The 16,114-nt window shown below is 39.6% G+C and overlaps 1 protein-coding gene across 4 annotated transcripts in view; it reads right to left on the reverse strand.

The window, feature by feature from the left end:
• Window positions 1-5,371: 5,371 nt before the first annotated feature.
• Window positions 5,372-16,114, reverse strand: part of cyth1a (cytohesin 1a) — a 37,059-nt gene continuing 26,316 nt past the window's right edge. For 3 of the 4 annotated variants that reach the window (XM_075454874.1, XM_075454873.1, XM_075454875.1), the window contains exons 4-13: window positions 15,631-15,697; window positions 15,416-15,534; window positions 14,163-14,243; window positions 13,773-13,885; window positions 12,905-13,053; window positions 12,694-12,806; window positions 9,167-9,245; window positions 9,020-9,088; window positions 8,699-8,853; window positions 5,372-7,296 (exon numbers count right to left, since the gene is read on the reverse strand). In XM_075454874.1, coding sequence (XP_075310989.1) covers window positions 7,218-7,296; window positions 8,699-8,853; window positions 9,020-9,088; window positions 9,167-9,245; window positions 12,694-12,806; window positions 12,905-13,053; window positions 13,773-13,885; window positions 14,163-14,243; window positions 15,416-15,534; window positions 15,631-15,697 — 1,024 coding nt within the window. In that variant the 3' untranslated portion in view covers window positions 5,372-7,217. The remainder of the gene's footprint in view (window positions 7,297-8,698; window positions 8,854-9,019; window positions 9,089-9,166; window positions 9,246-12,693; window positions 12,807-12,904; window positions 13,054-13,772; window positions 13,886-14,162; window positions 14,244-15,415; window positions 15,535-15,630; window positions 15,698-16,114) is intronic. The other variant, XM_075454872.1, reaches the window with a different exon arrangement.

Raw genomic sequence — 16,114 nt, forward strand, 5'->3', positions numbered from 1 at the left:
CTGAAAACAACAATTCTATGTCTCCAAGAGGCTGAACGGAGGGAAATTCTGCATGGCCTCCCTGACATATGTTTTACATGTATTTACTTTTACATAGCCAAGATCAATGAGGATTTGTTTTTTTCTCCCTTTAGCCATAGATGTTGCAGGTATTCTATATATTTCAAGGGCAACCAAGGCATTAATCACAAAAGGAAAATTAAAGTAAAAAATGTGCTTGTCCTGGGTCAGAAATCAGGACCCCCCCCCCCACACACACACACACACACACACACACACACACACACACACACCCCCACCCCACCCCCACCCAGTCTCTTTCTGCAAGGCATTTCCTTTTGTCCCCTTATAGCGGGACACTCCCTGTATACAGGAAATTCTTCTGTAGCAGCTCCAAAACACAGCCTCTTTTCCCCCTGTCTTCCCAATCTTAACACGTAAATCTTAGAAGGAAGGTACAGCCTGTTCCAACCCCCAGCCTGCATGTAAACAAACAATGTGCCTCTTCCAGAAATCCAGATTGAAGACATTCTCATCTGAGGTTTCTGCAATGCAGTGGGACTGTCATTTTTAAGCTGCACAATAACCGTCAGTCAGCATCAGATAGATAGATGAGATGCAAAAGATGTAAAAATTCCACAGAACAAAATGTCCTTCTTTTTACACCACAGAAAAAAAAATCCACAAATACTGGAGTTCCCAGAACAAGAACCACCCACATTTCAACAAATATGCCGAATAAAAAAAAAAAGAAAAGAAAAAAAAGAGAAACCCACATTCCCATTTTTCACACTGGGACAAACAACCTTCTGTCTTTTTAGTTACCCTGTATCAGCAAGTTCACAACCAGAAAAACTCCAACCAGAAAAAAAAAATAAAAAAGATCTTTCTTTTACAGTAAATCCAATCAGTGTGGCACAGACACAGTCTTATTGCTCTCAACTCAATTCTTGTCAGTTAAATTAAATTTCTTGCAGTGATTCCAGTCAGGAAAAAAAATTTATACAAAGACTTAAGGTGGCTGCATAATTTCTTAGATGTAATCCATCAGTGTCAATAACTGCAGTTAATATGCTTAACTATCTGCAGTTCCTTTAATTAGCAACACAACTCTTTATAACTGCTCATAAAGTATCACCTCATATCTGTGCGGATGTTTCTGTTACAAAGACTGTTACAGAGGAGAAGAGATAAGATGGCTGTTTTCACACTACTTATTTCCTCATTGCTGCCTTCCAGTATCTTGGTCATTATGTTACAAATAAACAGGAAACACAATTTTTACGTGAATGTCAAAAGAGTTCAAGGCTTTCTAAATTTAAAGGCAGGTTGAAATGGTCGAGTCAATAATAATCTTTACGATAAAATATTTGCTGCTCGCTTTTAATGCGTGAGATAATTTGAATGTCAGATTTCTTTGCATGATCTCCAATGAAAACTAAAAATGAACCCATGGATCTTAATGAGATGCTCTGCCTTATTTTGCATGCTTGTGAAACTATTCTTGAAACTGAACAGGTAAATTATGAATTCCACATCAGGTCTCATCATTTATCTCCTGGCACATTTTACCGGTTTTGGCTATGATTATCATAAACTTTACTTTCAACGGTATGTATGTAAAGCAAAGATATAGGAAGTGAGATAGTGGTGGGGGGAGGAGGTGAAGGAAATACTTTGTTGTGGCTGCATTTAAACTCCCTTTCTCAGAAATCTTGCCCTCAGGATAAACTCTGTGTCTGAAATGATCGGAGCAGCACTCATGCTTCCAGTAAAACAACATTACATTTGCCAGCATCCCACCTGAGATGTATGAATATGCCTAAAAACACTTACAGATGTGGTGTTTTTGATTATGAGCTGCAAAGCGCTCCAGTGTGCCAGCGCCTTTTTGTTTTTGTTGATTTTGCATTAGCATAACTTTTGTGATATTTCAGATATTTCCGACTTTCACCAAACTGTTATCGTGAGTAGATGAACGTATTTTATGCCAGAAATAAGGTCCAGGTTTAAACAGCTCAGATGTGAGATGATATGCATGACAGCCCAAAAATATCAACTTAAAAGCATGCACATGCAAAGTTGAAATCCAAAATTAAACTGCGCAGCTGTGAAGTCTTTTAAGTGAGAATGTCCACCAGGCTGTGTTGCACTTTTCATTGCGCGACTGATTGTATATGTCCATATCTGTGCACCCAGCATTCTTTCCGTGCATGAGCCCGTACAAGAAAAGGCTCCTCTCATTCCAGCTGAGGTCATGCCCGGACACCGTGGGGTGCGACCTTCTCACACAGCAATGCGCTGAGAGGCAGGGGGGAGGACTCGGGCGCTTCTGGGAAACAGTCTCGGCCTAATTGGAGCCTGACTGGTCTCACATGTCTCCACTTACTGGAGGCCTGAGACAGCTACCGTAGGGCTAGGCCTCTCCTCTTTATCAACCACAGAGAAGTGAATTCACCAAGCAGGCCTGACATTACACCCCAGCTGAGTGGTAAGGTCTTGCATGTTTTAGAGCAAAGCGCTCAGATGACTTGTGCCCTTTTATACAGTGTTTAAGAAGAATATTCGAGTTCACTGGATGCCCTCGGGGAAAAGCTGTTCCTGGGATCTTCTTTCTGTACAGTATGTGCACCCTCCTGTTTTAGATCAGCTTTTAACTCATTCTGAGTAAGGACTGACGTAACCTCCCCTTGCATGTATCGTGTTCCAGTTCTCACACACAAAAAAGATATGCAAACACTTTCTATTCATGTTTTTCCCCATGCACGCTGCAGTGAGAACAGTGCAGAAAATAAAAAAAACAAAGACTTTCCTGCTTCTGTTTTTGTCTCTTCACAACCACTGCACATTCACGCTTCTTTTTCTCTTCCTGTGGCAACATACCTCTCATTTACCATCAGTCACAGTCACCTCCTCAGACCTCCTGTGTAATTATCATATATATCAATACCATCCTGTTTTGCAATGCAAAATATTGTTCAACTGTTGTTACTCAGATGATTTCAGACGATTTCGACCACTTTTCGTTTTAAACAGCACTATTTCGACTTAGAAATCAAGAACCTTGTTTTGCAAATGTCTTACTGTCATGTCTTCTCAGTGCACATCTGGAACAATTTTTTTCATCATTTGTACCCATGTTCTCAAAAAACACTGCAGGCAATGAGCTGGCTGGAGGGATATATTATACAAAGCAGTCAATCATTTAGGTTTTATTTCAGGCATAATTTGGTGTTGCAGGGAAAAAAGAAGAGTTTAATCTCTGACGGATCTGGATTTACTGCCTTCTTATGTTCAGATAAACACGTTTCAACTTGAGTAAAGTCAGGTATTCATACAGCAACTGATTGCGATTTAACTTTATCAACACATGACTTCTTAAGAACTATGAGTTAGCATAGTTTAGCATTTTTCTGTGAATCTCGAGCTGACCCGAAACAGAATTAGTCTCCCTTAAAGATTGTGGACGCTTTTGTGGCTGAAATATACTCAAATTGCCTTTGTTAAAGCAGTCAACTTTGTTAATTACACAAGAGAGCTGGAAGAGTTTTTCGTCAACAGATAATGTGCAGACATTTGATTTGGACAGGAGAATATATATATATATAAAAAAAAAGGTCATTTTTTAACTGCTGTGAAAAAGTACTGACAGAAACTGTTCCAAGATTTCTATATTTTGCTTTAGAACAGGCACATTCAAAAATGATTTCAATCCAGTTTCTCTCCTAAATTTAATCAATACTCAGTTTTTTGGAGTGTTTTGTATTAGTAAAAGACTGAAACAGCATCTTTTTGTGAGTTCAAACATTTGTGTGGTTTTTTTGGGGGTTAACAGAAGCAGCAGTGGCATTTAAGCCCTCTTGGATCTCCACTTGAAACGCCTTTTCTCTGGAAGTTTTCCCCCCATTGTTCTGTGCAGTATTGTTTAAATATTTTCAAGATCTTTGGCGAAATGCTCAGCTTGGTTCAGCTGCAGACTGATTAGTTTTGAGTAACATACTCAAAACTAATCAGTCTCCTGGCAGTGTGCTTTGTGTATCACTCAGCTGAAATGTATTTTTCCTCAGAAAGTGCTGAGGAAGAGGCTTTAACGCATGGTTGCTCAATGCCCTCCGTGCCCATGATACAGAAAAACATCCGCACACACTGATGCTGCTATTATGTAAAACTGTAGTGGTGTTGAAGAGGTGGTGCTCTGTGGCTGGTCTGCCTCACTCAATCCTTTGAGAATAGTTTGGAAATGTGGACCAAATAGTTCAATCTTTATTCATCAAATAATTTTGCTACTCAGCTGACTGTCAGGTGCCTCTCAATGAGGACTAGCCTCAGTGTGACAATTCTATTGTCATGTCCATTTATAAGGTTTACCCTCATCTACAAGGGAACCCTATTTCATAGTGGCCATTGGTTTGTTGGTTACTGGTCTGACCAAGGCCCTTGGTCTATGATTACTTTGTTTGCATTGGTAGCTAAAGTCTGTTGTCATTTCCAAACGTCCTTCATTTGAGAATAGTGGAGAATTATGAAGTTTAGGGCAGTTCTTTCATTAATATAACACTAAAAAACTGACGAGGACAAACTTTTGGTGCATGCTCTATTTGAAAATTGTTTTATTTCCCCCTCCCCCCCAATAGTAATGCAAGATGACTATAAAGATATAGTTACTTTTCTCCACAGGTGAGGTTCGGGTCATTTCTTTTTCACACAGTAATTTAATACAAATCACAACATGAATCAATCTTAGTAGACAGAAGCCCGTGTGCATTTTAATATAGTATTCATTATATCATGTGCTCCATGACAGTAACACACTCGTGCCCTGTTGTTTCCTGCATACCTAGTCCATTGAGAAAGTCATTTCTATTGATTGCTTTTCCAGGCATCATTGAATATGATACATATTCACTTGTAAATATCGACCTTTCCCTGCTGCCCTGACATTTGTGCCATAAATACTTTACAAGGCGAGCTAGTGAAATAATACGAAATGCGGCTGTAAATAAAGACTGAATTTAAACAGTAACCAGAGGAGGGCTGTTTTGTTTTTTTTTCTTTATAGAGGACAAATGTGGTCGGGGTAGTGCATACTTAGGAAGAGCCTTGTCAGAACAGAAAGGGCATGACTCAGTTTCAAGGCTGCCCTCAAGTGGAACGAATATTCCAAGCTTAGCCCTCAAGTTAATTAGGGACTGATGAACAAACATTGGGATAATCACAAAGGATATTAAAGTCATTTGCTATGAGTGCGGTCGCAGAAGAATTTCTTGGAAGCCCTTATCATATACTGCCACCTGCTGGAGGAATTTGAGAACTGCACCATGAGCTCAACGTGAGCTTGAAGTTGGGTAAATACACTCCATAATAGTCAGTGTTGAGAGAAATGAGGCTTTATTTCAAATTGATTAAATGACATTGATAGAAATCTGAGGTCAAATAACATAACTGACTATCAAATGAAATTGGCAAAAACTAACAAAAATATTAGGATAAAATACCCACTATACATTTAAATATGTACAACTTTGATAAATAAACCAATACTGTCAAGAATTATGATTGTTTTGCATTCTTACTTAGTCCACTGGGAGCAGTGCCTTGTGAGAAGCAGAGAGTAAGAGAAGCGGGAGAAAGAGCAGGCGGGGAGTGATGATTATGAACAGCAGGGACGTATAAAAGCCAGCTGCAGCGTGAGACGTCAGCCATCCTGCCTTCTCTCTTCTGGTTTATAACAGCACATTCCTGATACAAAAAGTAGTTCTTTGTTAATTTGCATTAAACACCCTGAGACAAGGGACAGCCCAATCTTTTTCAGGCATAGTTTCAATGCTCCTTTAAAGCCTCTACAACAATATGTCTTGAACATAAACAACCTGAAGCATACAGTATTGTACAATAGTCAGAGAGCTTGGTTTTACCATATTAAAAAAAAAAAAAAAAAAAAAAAAAAGAGCAGCTCTCTACACAGAAGAAGGGTATGAAAGGCAGAAACAAACATATCTATGCTTGGCTGGGCAAAAGAAAAACTCAGTCACACTCGCTAACCAGCAGCAATTCTCACCACACGACAGAAAGAGCATCAGGCACTGTGCAGCCGTAAAGAACATTTTCTAACATTTAAATGACTTTTGTATGACACACCAATAGTGAGTGATTTTGTTTGAGACAACAAGGCGAGACAAGTGTGGGAAGGAAACAAAAAGGGGCGGACAGTTTTGTTTTCCAGACATCCTAAGACCTCAAAAGCCCACAGTGATAAAGACTTTTTTTTTTTTTTTTTTTTAAATGACAAAAATCCTTAGGTTTCATCTCCAGGGCCTTCAGGAAATGAGCTTTGAAAACGAGATACAACATTACGACCCCATCCAGACAAGCAGACACCCTCACTTTATTTCACATTTCCAAAAACAGCCAAGTCTCAGCTGAGCACTTCATTCCTTGCATTGTTGTCCTGATGTCAACAGGATCCAAGTCAATCCGACATGAAAAGTTTCTGAGCTTCTTTTTTTAGCAATCTCCTGAGTGGCAACTCTTGTTTTTAAACAGTAGATGATTGTTATTTTCCTATAAAAGCACAAACAGTTGGCAAATTATTCCCACTCACCCTCAAAAAATGGCCTCTCTGCAGCTTCTGCGGCAAGACCAATTTATTTTACAAAACCACGTCAACAAAGAGGACTCGAGACGAATCAACAGTAAAAGCTGTAAAAATAGACACGTTGCCAGAACATATTAAAGCACGTCAGAAATTTTCTTAGCTTTTCTTTCAGACAGTGAGGAGTATTTTGGTCAGACCTGCTGAGTTAAAACGACGTGTGCAACAAGGGACTGCATGGGAGTATGCGTGTTTTGTGTGTATACAATGTATATGGGAACTGAGGTTTATCTTTTTTTCTATTAAAGCATCTTCAAGAGGGATTTTGCTTGGTTTAAGAGCAAGATTCCCTTCCTTCCTCTGACAGAGAGAACACGCAAAGCTGTGAGAGAAAGAGAGACATTCAGACGGGGGGATAAGAGATGGCTTGACTCTAAAACAGCATGCTTCCTGTTTTTAAAGGTCTTTACAGGCCCAGAGCCGATCCTGGGATGAGTCTTTAAGAAATCTCTTGAGGAGTTCTGAGGCCCATCTTAACCGCGGCCTCTGCACCAGCCCAGAAAGGGTGGGCAGACACCTGGACCCCCTGCTCTGTCAAGTGCAATGTCAGCAGAGCTGAGCAGCTCTAGTGCCTCTTCATGGATGACACCTTCTTCTTCCTGGCAGCCAACATCTCGTAAAAGGGGTCCCTGCTGATGGCAGATCTGTGAGCACAGAAGCAGAGGAGAATGTCAATGAAAGGAGTGTAATGGAATAAATTGTGCAAATTCATGCACTCATACGTCGCTCTAATGTTAGTGCATCTGCTCGTAAGTGGCTCATTTACGTGAAATAAGCCAGCATTCAAATGAGGCTGTATGAATAACAGCTGGAGGCAATTCATTTTTCATTATTTATTGTCTCAAAAACTTAGAACTTAATCAAAAAGTAACTCAAACTACTAGTTTTGATCATTCTATCTTTTAATTATGATATGAGAAAAAAATGTTTCCAAGTGGCATGAAAAAAAATAAAAAATCTAATTTACTGTATACTAAAGTAATCTGCATGTACAGTGGGTGCTTTTGGAGGATAAAAGTCAGTTAAGCTCACAGCTAAGTTTTTTTTTTTTATTATTTTTTTAAAAAACAAAAATACATTTATATATGAATTTTTTTCTAATATCCAGGGGGGAAAAAAAGGGGTTTCCTTAGAAATCAAGAACCTGAAAGAGCAGACTGTCAAGTTAAAATGAAAATGTATGCTTGTTCTCATCCTGAATGTTTAGCAGGTGCTTCTTATTCCCCAAAACTGCAGAAAAAGCGGACGTGATGAGATTATATAACTAACTTATAGGCTGGATGCAACACATGCATGTATATACTTATCAGGAACATTTTTTTCTTTGATCGTGACAAGGTTTAAACTCTGAAGTGATTTTATTCTATTTAATATTCAAAGTTTCTTCAGCTGGTAAGAAACATGGGTCTCAGTGGACTACCTGGTGACAGACAGCACAGTGAATCAATTTAGCTAAAATTGAAAACCAAGTGATACAGGTTGGTCATCATAAATTCTTTAAATGTGTTTCCATTGCACTTGGTCACATTAAACTTTTACAAAGCGCTTCACTTCTCTGACGTGTAAAAAGATTCTTATATCCATCAGTTTTGAATTATCATTGAAAACAGTTGGATGAAATGTGACTGTCAAGCGAATGAAAATGGTAACCATGATTCACCACATGATTCTCTATAGTCAATTAAGATTAATTGGAATATGAATGGAAATGAACCCCTTTTTTCCAAGTGCTTCATACAAATGTATTGTGAAGAAAAGGTAACATGGTTGTTATGTTGCTGTTTTGGAAAGTAAGAGAAGAATTGGTGGTGGTGGGTCAGTCTCTCTTCCTTACTGAGCTGGTCCAAACTGTAAAAGAAAACCACTGCAGCACTTAACATTCTAAGTTAGCCTGTATGAACAGTGCAGTTGGTTTGCTGCAGATTCACAGACTCACAATTATAAAAAAGAAAAAGAAATCTTCTGTCATAAGACTTGCATTCAAATAACAAAGATACACTGTATCAGGACGGGTCTCTGAAGAGAAATGATTCAATAAATATTTACTTAATGCTGTTCATCCATTCTTCTTTTTCCTCGGCAGTGGGAGCGGAGATGCGGTAGAAGGTGTGGTTGCCCTCGACAACTCGTCCGTCAGCCTCAGTTTTGCATGCTTTTATCACCTGGTCCTTGTTGTCAGGGATGAAAAGCTCGAAGCAGTTCTAAAGATATCAGATATATAAAGGTCAGAAATTACTGGAGGGGTAATATGTTACTGATAAAAAATAAAAAATAAAAACTTCTGATCAAAACGGATGCAGAATCTAAATCTCAGCACTGATTCTGTGTGTAATTCTATAATGAACCAACAGAGGAAGCTGTACATACAGGCTTCTTATCCTCCACCTCCTTGATGCTCAGGTTCTCCAAAGGAATGATTCCTCTGGGCTCTTTGTCCTGTGCAAAAGTAAAATGTGTAAATGACAGAGGCACAACGAGCGACAGCGAGCTGAAACAGAAAAAGACAGTACTCACCGTTGTGTACTCGAAGTAGTAGAGACAGTTATCTGTAAGTATGAACCACCTCCTCTTCCAGGTTTTAACTCGCCCCCCTGTGGAGCAAACAGCCAGCATCAGATCATCTCAACAACAAAAGCAGACAAGGAGAGAGGAACGAGCACCAAAGCACCGGGTCGAGCAGCAGACAGGCAGACAGATGAATGGGAAGACAGACAGATGACGGCTCCAGAGGACTCCTCTTATCCAATGTACTTTTCAACCATGTGCTCCCCATCACCATATCATTTCTTGACTTTAAATCCATGTTAATTTTCTCTTTCCATTTCATTGCCAATTCAAGGACTTAAAAAAAAATATTCTTACAGACATTAAAATACTAAATGACTCATATTTTTGAAGTTGCATATGGAGGGTACTTAAACATGAGAGGAGGATGTTAAACGACGACACTAAGTTTTCTTTAATGACTAATGAATCTTCACATGCCTGGAAGCTGGAAACTAATCCTCGCTTGGCCCTATTATTTTCCCCTATCTGCTAACTTAGACAAATACATCTTGAAAACAAGGATCAATACAAAGTATACAGATCCATGTGCTTTGTGCTTTTGCACTTAAATCAAGTTACCTGAAGACAGTTCTAAATGAGAAGAATGTTTTGGTTTGGAAATGAGAGTTGAATTTAGAAAGTAAGGAGTGGATTAAATTCTGTACTTTCTCACACCCACTGTGGGCTCTTTGGTTAACTCAGAGCTCACCGATCTGTGGCTGACCTTTCGCCCCTTTGTCACCCCTGATTTCTGTGAAGGGAAACCTGATCACAGAAGCAGATGGCAGCTTAACTATGTGAGGATGGGATGCCATCAAACTGAGTAGGACAGGAAGCTCGTTTCAGCTTCTGTGAAAGCATATCAGACTTGAATTTCCTGTTTGGGTTTAGTTGAGCAATTTCTAAGACGTATATAAAAAGTGTCCACTTAACTGCAGGGGGACAGGGCACATGGGTATAAGCCTCGTCTAGACTAGACTATCCCACCACCAATGTTAGTAAAAAGCTGCATTGTGAAACCCACTCCCCGTTTCTGTACAAACATGTGGAACACACTTCCATTATCATATAACAGCAGTGGCACTGTATATGATAACCCATCATATCACAAACACCATGATAGGTCAGACACTCCAGTCTACACTTAGTATCTACAGACACCATCGACAACTGGCAGAAATGAAGATCTGTGGCTCCTCGCCACATTTTGGCTCACCAGCATGTTGCGACAAAAAAAAACAAAAAGAAAAGCAGACCAACAGATAACAAAGACCAATGGCAGAATCACACAGCTGACGGCCTGAGACTTGATTGGGATAATTCAGAGCTGTGATTGGTTTGATTGTCACATCAGTTCTGGTCACTCAAGAGAAAAGAGAGCCCCTGTGCAGTAATGTTGATTGTTGCAGGGGTGATGCTGGGTTGCATTGGAGGGAGACACCCATGCAAGACAGGACCGTGGGAGCATGGACAAGTGGAAGTCAAGAGGGGACAAATTTTTTTGAGATAAATCATATTAGGACTGTTGATGGATTTAATCTTTAAAATCTAGTTCACCGCAATTATTTAGCAAGTGACAACACTTTTTGGGACAGACCATTGCTTTGTAATTAGTACAAAAGGTGCAATCATTAGAAGAATGCATTGTCAAATTAGGAAACTATGTGCACTTTAAGAATTTATGGCTCATACATAAATCAAAAGTCCCTTTCGGCATACTCCTCTGCCCATGCTTTCCTCCCATGGTTTGGTCCAATTCAATCCAGCACCTCAACAGGCCGAAGCCCCAGTGTTACTCTTTAAATCCATTTCTGGCATGAGATAAGAAGTATAGCTACACTGATAAAAAAAAGGTGCAGTATTCCCTTTCCACGCAAGCACAGAACAAAAAAACAATCATCAAATAGTTAATTGGTTCATGATCAATTCTATACGTTCTCCGTTGTGCTTGCTGGATGGAAAAAAAAAGAGGTATACTGCAGCTTCCCAACAAAAAAGGAGATCAAACAGTGTGACCACCAGAGCATATAGAGAGAAAAGGGTCAAGTTGCTCAGTAAAGTGGTCACAAAGCGGCAACTGCCTGAGTCAAGCGCCCAGGGTTGCAAAAGCACCTGGACTGCCCGACACAGTTTGGACAAACCACCAGCTCAATGAGACACTGAAGAGACAAACATCTTAAGTTCAAATGAGCCAATGGAGACACAAAAAAGCAAAAAAATTAAATAAAATAATAAAAATTTTAAAAAAATCTACATACCGAAAAAAATTAAGATAAAAAAGCCATTTTGAACATAATTTGAAATATGACGAAAGAGAACAAAAGCATGGCAGACCACCAAAAGCACCTGAGAGCTGAGAGATGGGCTAGCATTGGAGAGAGCAGGTGTACATACCTCCTGAGGAAAGACAACAGCCAAAATCATGGGAACAAACAAACAAACGAAGAGGAAAAGAAAACATAACAAATCAAATTAAATGATAAGGAATTCTAGCACCACAGTCATGTGGTTCATCTGCTTCAAGTGAGGCTTCAATTGCACTGCTTTAAAACTTTCATGAGCAAGCCTTTCTTTTTCCGTCCACAAGAGGGAGCTCTACTCAACGCAGACATGAATAAGCTTCTGTAAAACAGTTGATGAAAGATCACCTCCACTTAGGTCCATCTCTGTTATTTCAGACGATTGACCTTTCACCCTGATTGTTTAGCTTAAAACTGAAAGTAAGGGGTAAGTATAGAAAAGAGAGATCCAGTCCCTCTGAAAATCTGTTGTAAAGATTAACAGTGATTAGAAAAAAAAATTCTTTCACAACTTGATCAATGTTTTAAATTTCATTGTGAATCTGTACAACGGAGCAAAATCTCAGGGGAAACCAGTTAGAGAGTTGAGGTGTCTTTGTGTTGGCTGAGATCCTGTGGAACATTTCAAGTATGCAGCTGTAGGTTTCCAAAAAATGAGCTTATTTGGAAATGAGCAAATGGTCATCACAAAGTTCAGAATATAAATAGGTAAAAGAAAAATATGAACTAAACATTCTCTGTCCATTTGGGAGTTCCTATAACAAGATAAACTATGACCACCACATCAGCTTCTAAACTTTACAATTTTGCTAAAGTTTGTGCATACATTTGATCTTACAAGTTTTCAAAGTAGGTATTTGTGTGCTAAAGTGCATGTCAGTGTGTGTCTTAAATAATTAAAATGCCTCTACATGTGGTGGTCTGATTTCAAGCCCACATTCACAATACATTAAAGCAGGCTGAAAATGTCTTCAGATGTCACAGGGAGGATGCACACCTATTCGCACATGCTCACGGACATTTTAAAACACCCACACAAATACACACTCACTCTGGAGAAACTTGTTATCCTCCAACATGTGATGCAATAAAGACACAACATAGTCTTGTATCTGAACAGACGTGATAAAAAGGTAGCTTTCTCATTACAGTATGTGCCCAAATAGGAGTCAACATACTAGATACTGTCACTCACCCAGCTTTAGCAGCCAGCCCTCTCTGTCTGGGTTGAAGAAAGTGTGCGTGAGGTCGTTACCGTCGTCTTCCGGAATTTTGAAAGGTTCGTTCTTGATGCTGTCGTACAAATTCTACAATGGATAGTGTTGGACAGGAATACAAAACATGTTTGAGATCAAACAAAAAACGCCAAAGGCCACCAGGTGCAGAGTTTAGAAGTGCTGCTTACCCTGAGCAGGTCTTCAGGTAAGTCTCCTCCATCGTTTATGCCTCTGTTCATAGAGATGAATCGTTCCACTGCTGGCTTGTCCTTCACATTTGGATTGTGGAGGCTGGTGTTGAGCATGATGATGGCAAATGACAGGATGTAACAGGTGTCTGTAACAGAAAGTGTAGGTTTACAAGATAGTATAGGTGTTTAGCATCATTTTATTTATTTTTGTTAAAAAGCAGTGCCAATTTTTAATGTGTTAAAATATGAATGTGAATGTGAATGAGCTGAGCTGAAAGTGCTGCACTTTCGGGACCAAAGTCAAGCAGAGAGGAGCAGACAGATGTTGCTTCGTCAGTGGAGAGAGTGGGCAGACAGCACGTGGGCAGTTAAATATGCATACGCCTTTCTGCACATGCACAGAAAGACACGGCTGACGCAGCAGCACTTTATAAGTACTGTTAGGCCCGAGAAGTTTCATGCAATATTCATATCCATCTGCATCCATGTCAGACTCACTGATAGGAGCATAATATTCCAAAAGCTAGATACAGAGCAGACTTTGTATCAGCTAAATAGAGCAGTTTTGTTATGACTCTCATTGACTTACTATTAGATCTCAAATGCAACATTATGAACTTCAGAGGCACATCTGCTTATCATACAATCTGCATTTTGTGCTGCCAGGGTACACTGTATACATTAAAAGTGCAGAACCCGTAAGGGTTTGGACGTACCCAACTATTCATTTTGAGTATGTGAAAGCGTTTCAATGGTACTGTAAATCCATTTTCACGTTTAGTTTTGGATACTTTCTTTCCCTCTCTCGTGCAGACATCTGCTTGAGGAGTTTATTGAAAAGGTTGAAAGACACTGCTGAAAGTACCTGTGGACTGGAAAACACCAGGGTTGCATTGGCAGTAGCGCTGAGCAAAGGCCTCCATCATACGGTCAATCTTCTGGGCTTCTCCAGGCAGCCGAAAACTCCACAGAAACTGTCTGTCATGGGACACAACTGTCGTCAGCAACAGTATCACTTCCAGTTTAATAAAAAAAAAAAAAAAAAAAAACTATTTTCTCTGCTCAGACACAAAACTGAAACTGACAGCTGCATCCTTGCAAACAAATGAGGTGACTCTTGAAAATGAACTTACTAACACGGTTTTAATTTAATGAGCGGTTAATCTGTGGGGATCAAGCCACAGCTGTATGTTACCATTACCTGCAGCTGAGTGTGTAGCTGCGTATGTTATGAGATGCTTGGAAGACGTCTTACCTTAGTGCCTGCACTAGGTTGAGGTCTGTGAACTCATGAAGCTCCACAAAAGCATGGAGGACTTGGATATTAAAATCATCTCTGAAGGAGACAAAACTTGACAAATTACTAACCAGTAAACATATTCAATTTCTAATCCCATAAGAAAAAGAGACACAACAATTTCTGACGACAACGCTGCGAACAGAGTAAAAGAATACAACTTCAATTCTGTTTCAGTTATTGCTTAAAAAAATATTAATCTAGCATTACAATAGAAAAAAAAACAACTGGATCATCTATGAATTGTTGTAGGATCTTTTAAGTATTCTTACTGACAAGCTAATTGCTGAAAATGAATTTTAGGCAATGATTTAATTTTTGCTAAGGAAGGTTAAAGAATGCTCATGCAGTAGTGGTTGGCCTAACATGGTGTGCAGATGTCAGAGGACCTAATAGAAATGTGTTGGACATATCAGGTTTGTGATCTGGCTCAAAAGAGTTAACGAGGTCAATGATACAATAGATGCTCCCCTCAAACACCCCCCCCCCCCCCCCAAAAAAAAAAAAACCCCACCCCCTCATACTTATCATCTAATCTACATCATGAGATCATCCGCGACCTTTAAGTCCTTCAGAGTAAATGATCTGTCCTATGGGATCATGGGAAGGCTCTGTGGAGCTCAGAGTCATATCCAGTCACCACGCTTTTTAGTAGACAAATAGCCACGCTAATCCCAAGGCTCCCTTGCCGTTATGGCCCCTCCTTACAGAATCTAAATCATCTAGAGAGCTTGATAGCAATCCAGTAGAGAGCATCCACTTCCTGGTCTGACCTTACAGGAGAGCACACCCTGACTGTACCAATGACCTACCCTATAGTCCGTCAGCAGTGTAGACTGTACATCAAGTCCAATATTTCCTGCATTATGTGTTCAACACAACACAAATGATGAGTGCTCTCCAGTGGAATCCATGCATTCCTGAATTGTGAGTCTCTTGGTCATGTTACTCATGAATGAGTAAGATAACCAAAGACAGATGGAGGCCTTTGAGTAACGGACATCGTCTTGAAAGGATAGTTTAGATGTGGAACCAATAATCCTTGTTTGGAAAAGGATGGGCGTGTGTCTGACCAAGAGGAAACAGCAATAGGGAAAATATGCACCCTCCATTTGATGCTTTCATCAGCCACGTGGATGGGTGCTCATGAATGAAGATGGGGAGTATAAAACAGATAGTAAGATAGAGGAAAAGAGAATTGTTCTCCTGACCTTTCTCCGAGGTAATCTCCAATTGCTGTTTTATTGAGGCCCTCGCCTTTGTAAAGGAATTGAGCAATGTCATCACTGGTATTTTTCAGCAAGTCATTCTCAATCAGGAACTGGATCCCCTGAGAAAGAGAGCAGGCGGATGGTTACACACTGGCTATAAAAATAAGTGTGACAACTCACATTTCTGGAGAGTAAAAAGCATTACTTCCACCTACCTTTTTGGGGTCCATGTTAAATTTCTTACGACCCATGGCCACCTGTTTATTCCTCTGCATGTTTTTCCTGTAGAGTAACAATGTAAATGTTAAAAATGAAAAAGCACATAATCATATAATATTTTGTTTCATATGTCACAATGTTACAAGCATAGGAATTATATGTCAGGACTCCAAATATGAATTATAAATGTTATCAATCTAACTGGTGATGGGATACTCGATGTCTCATTTGGGCGATATGTCAGAAAACTGTATAAAACACCTTAAGGTTTTGGGCTGTTACAATTAAAAACAATCAACAAACATTAGCTAAATGCAGGTTTATCTCACACATACCATACATGAGTGAGTAGGAACAAGAAATTGCAGTGAAAATATGGCAGACCAGTTGAAATAATTTGGAGGTTGGGGAGATAAACTCAAACTGTCAACATCAAAAACTTTCCTGATCAAAGAACACGGACTCTGATGATAAAAAAGA

This window comes from Odontesthes bonariensis, chromosome 21 (genome assembly GCF_027942865.1).
Source record: "Odontesthes bonariensis isolate fOdoBon6 chromosome 21, fOdoBon6.hap1, whole genome shotgun sequence".
NCBI classification, from domain to species: domain Eukaryota; kingdom Metazoa; phylum Chordata; class Actinopteri; order Atheriniformes; family Atherinopsidae; genus Odontesthes; species Odontesthes bonariensis.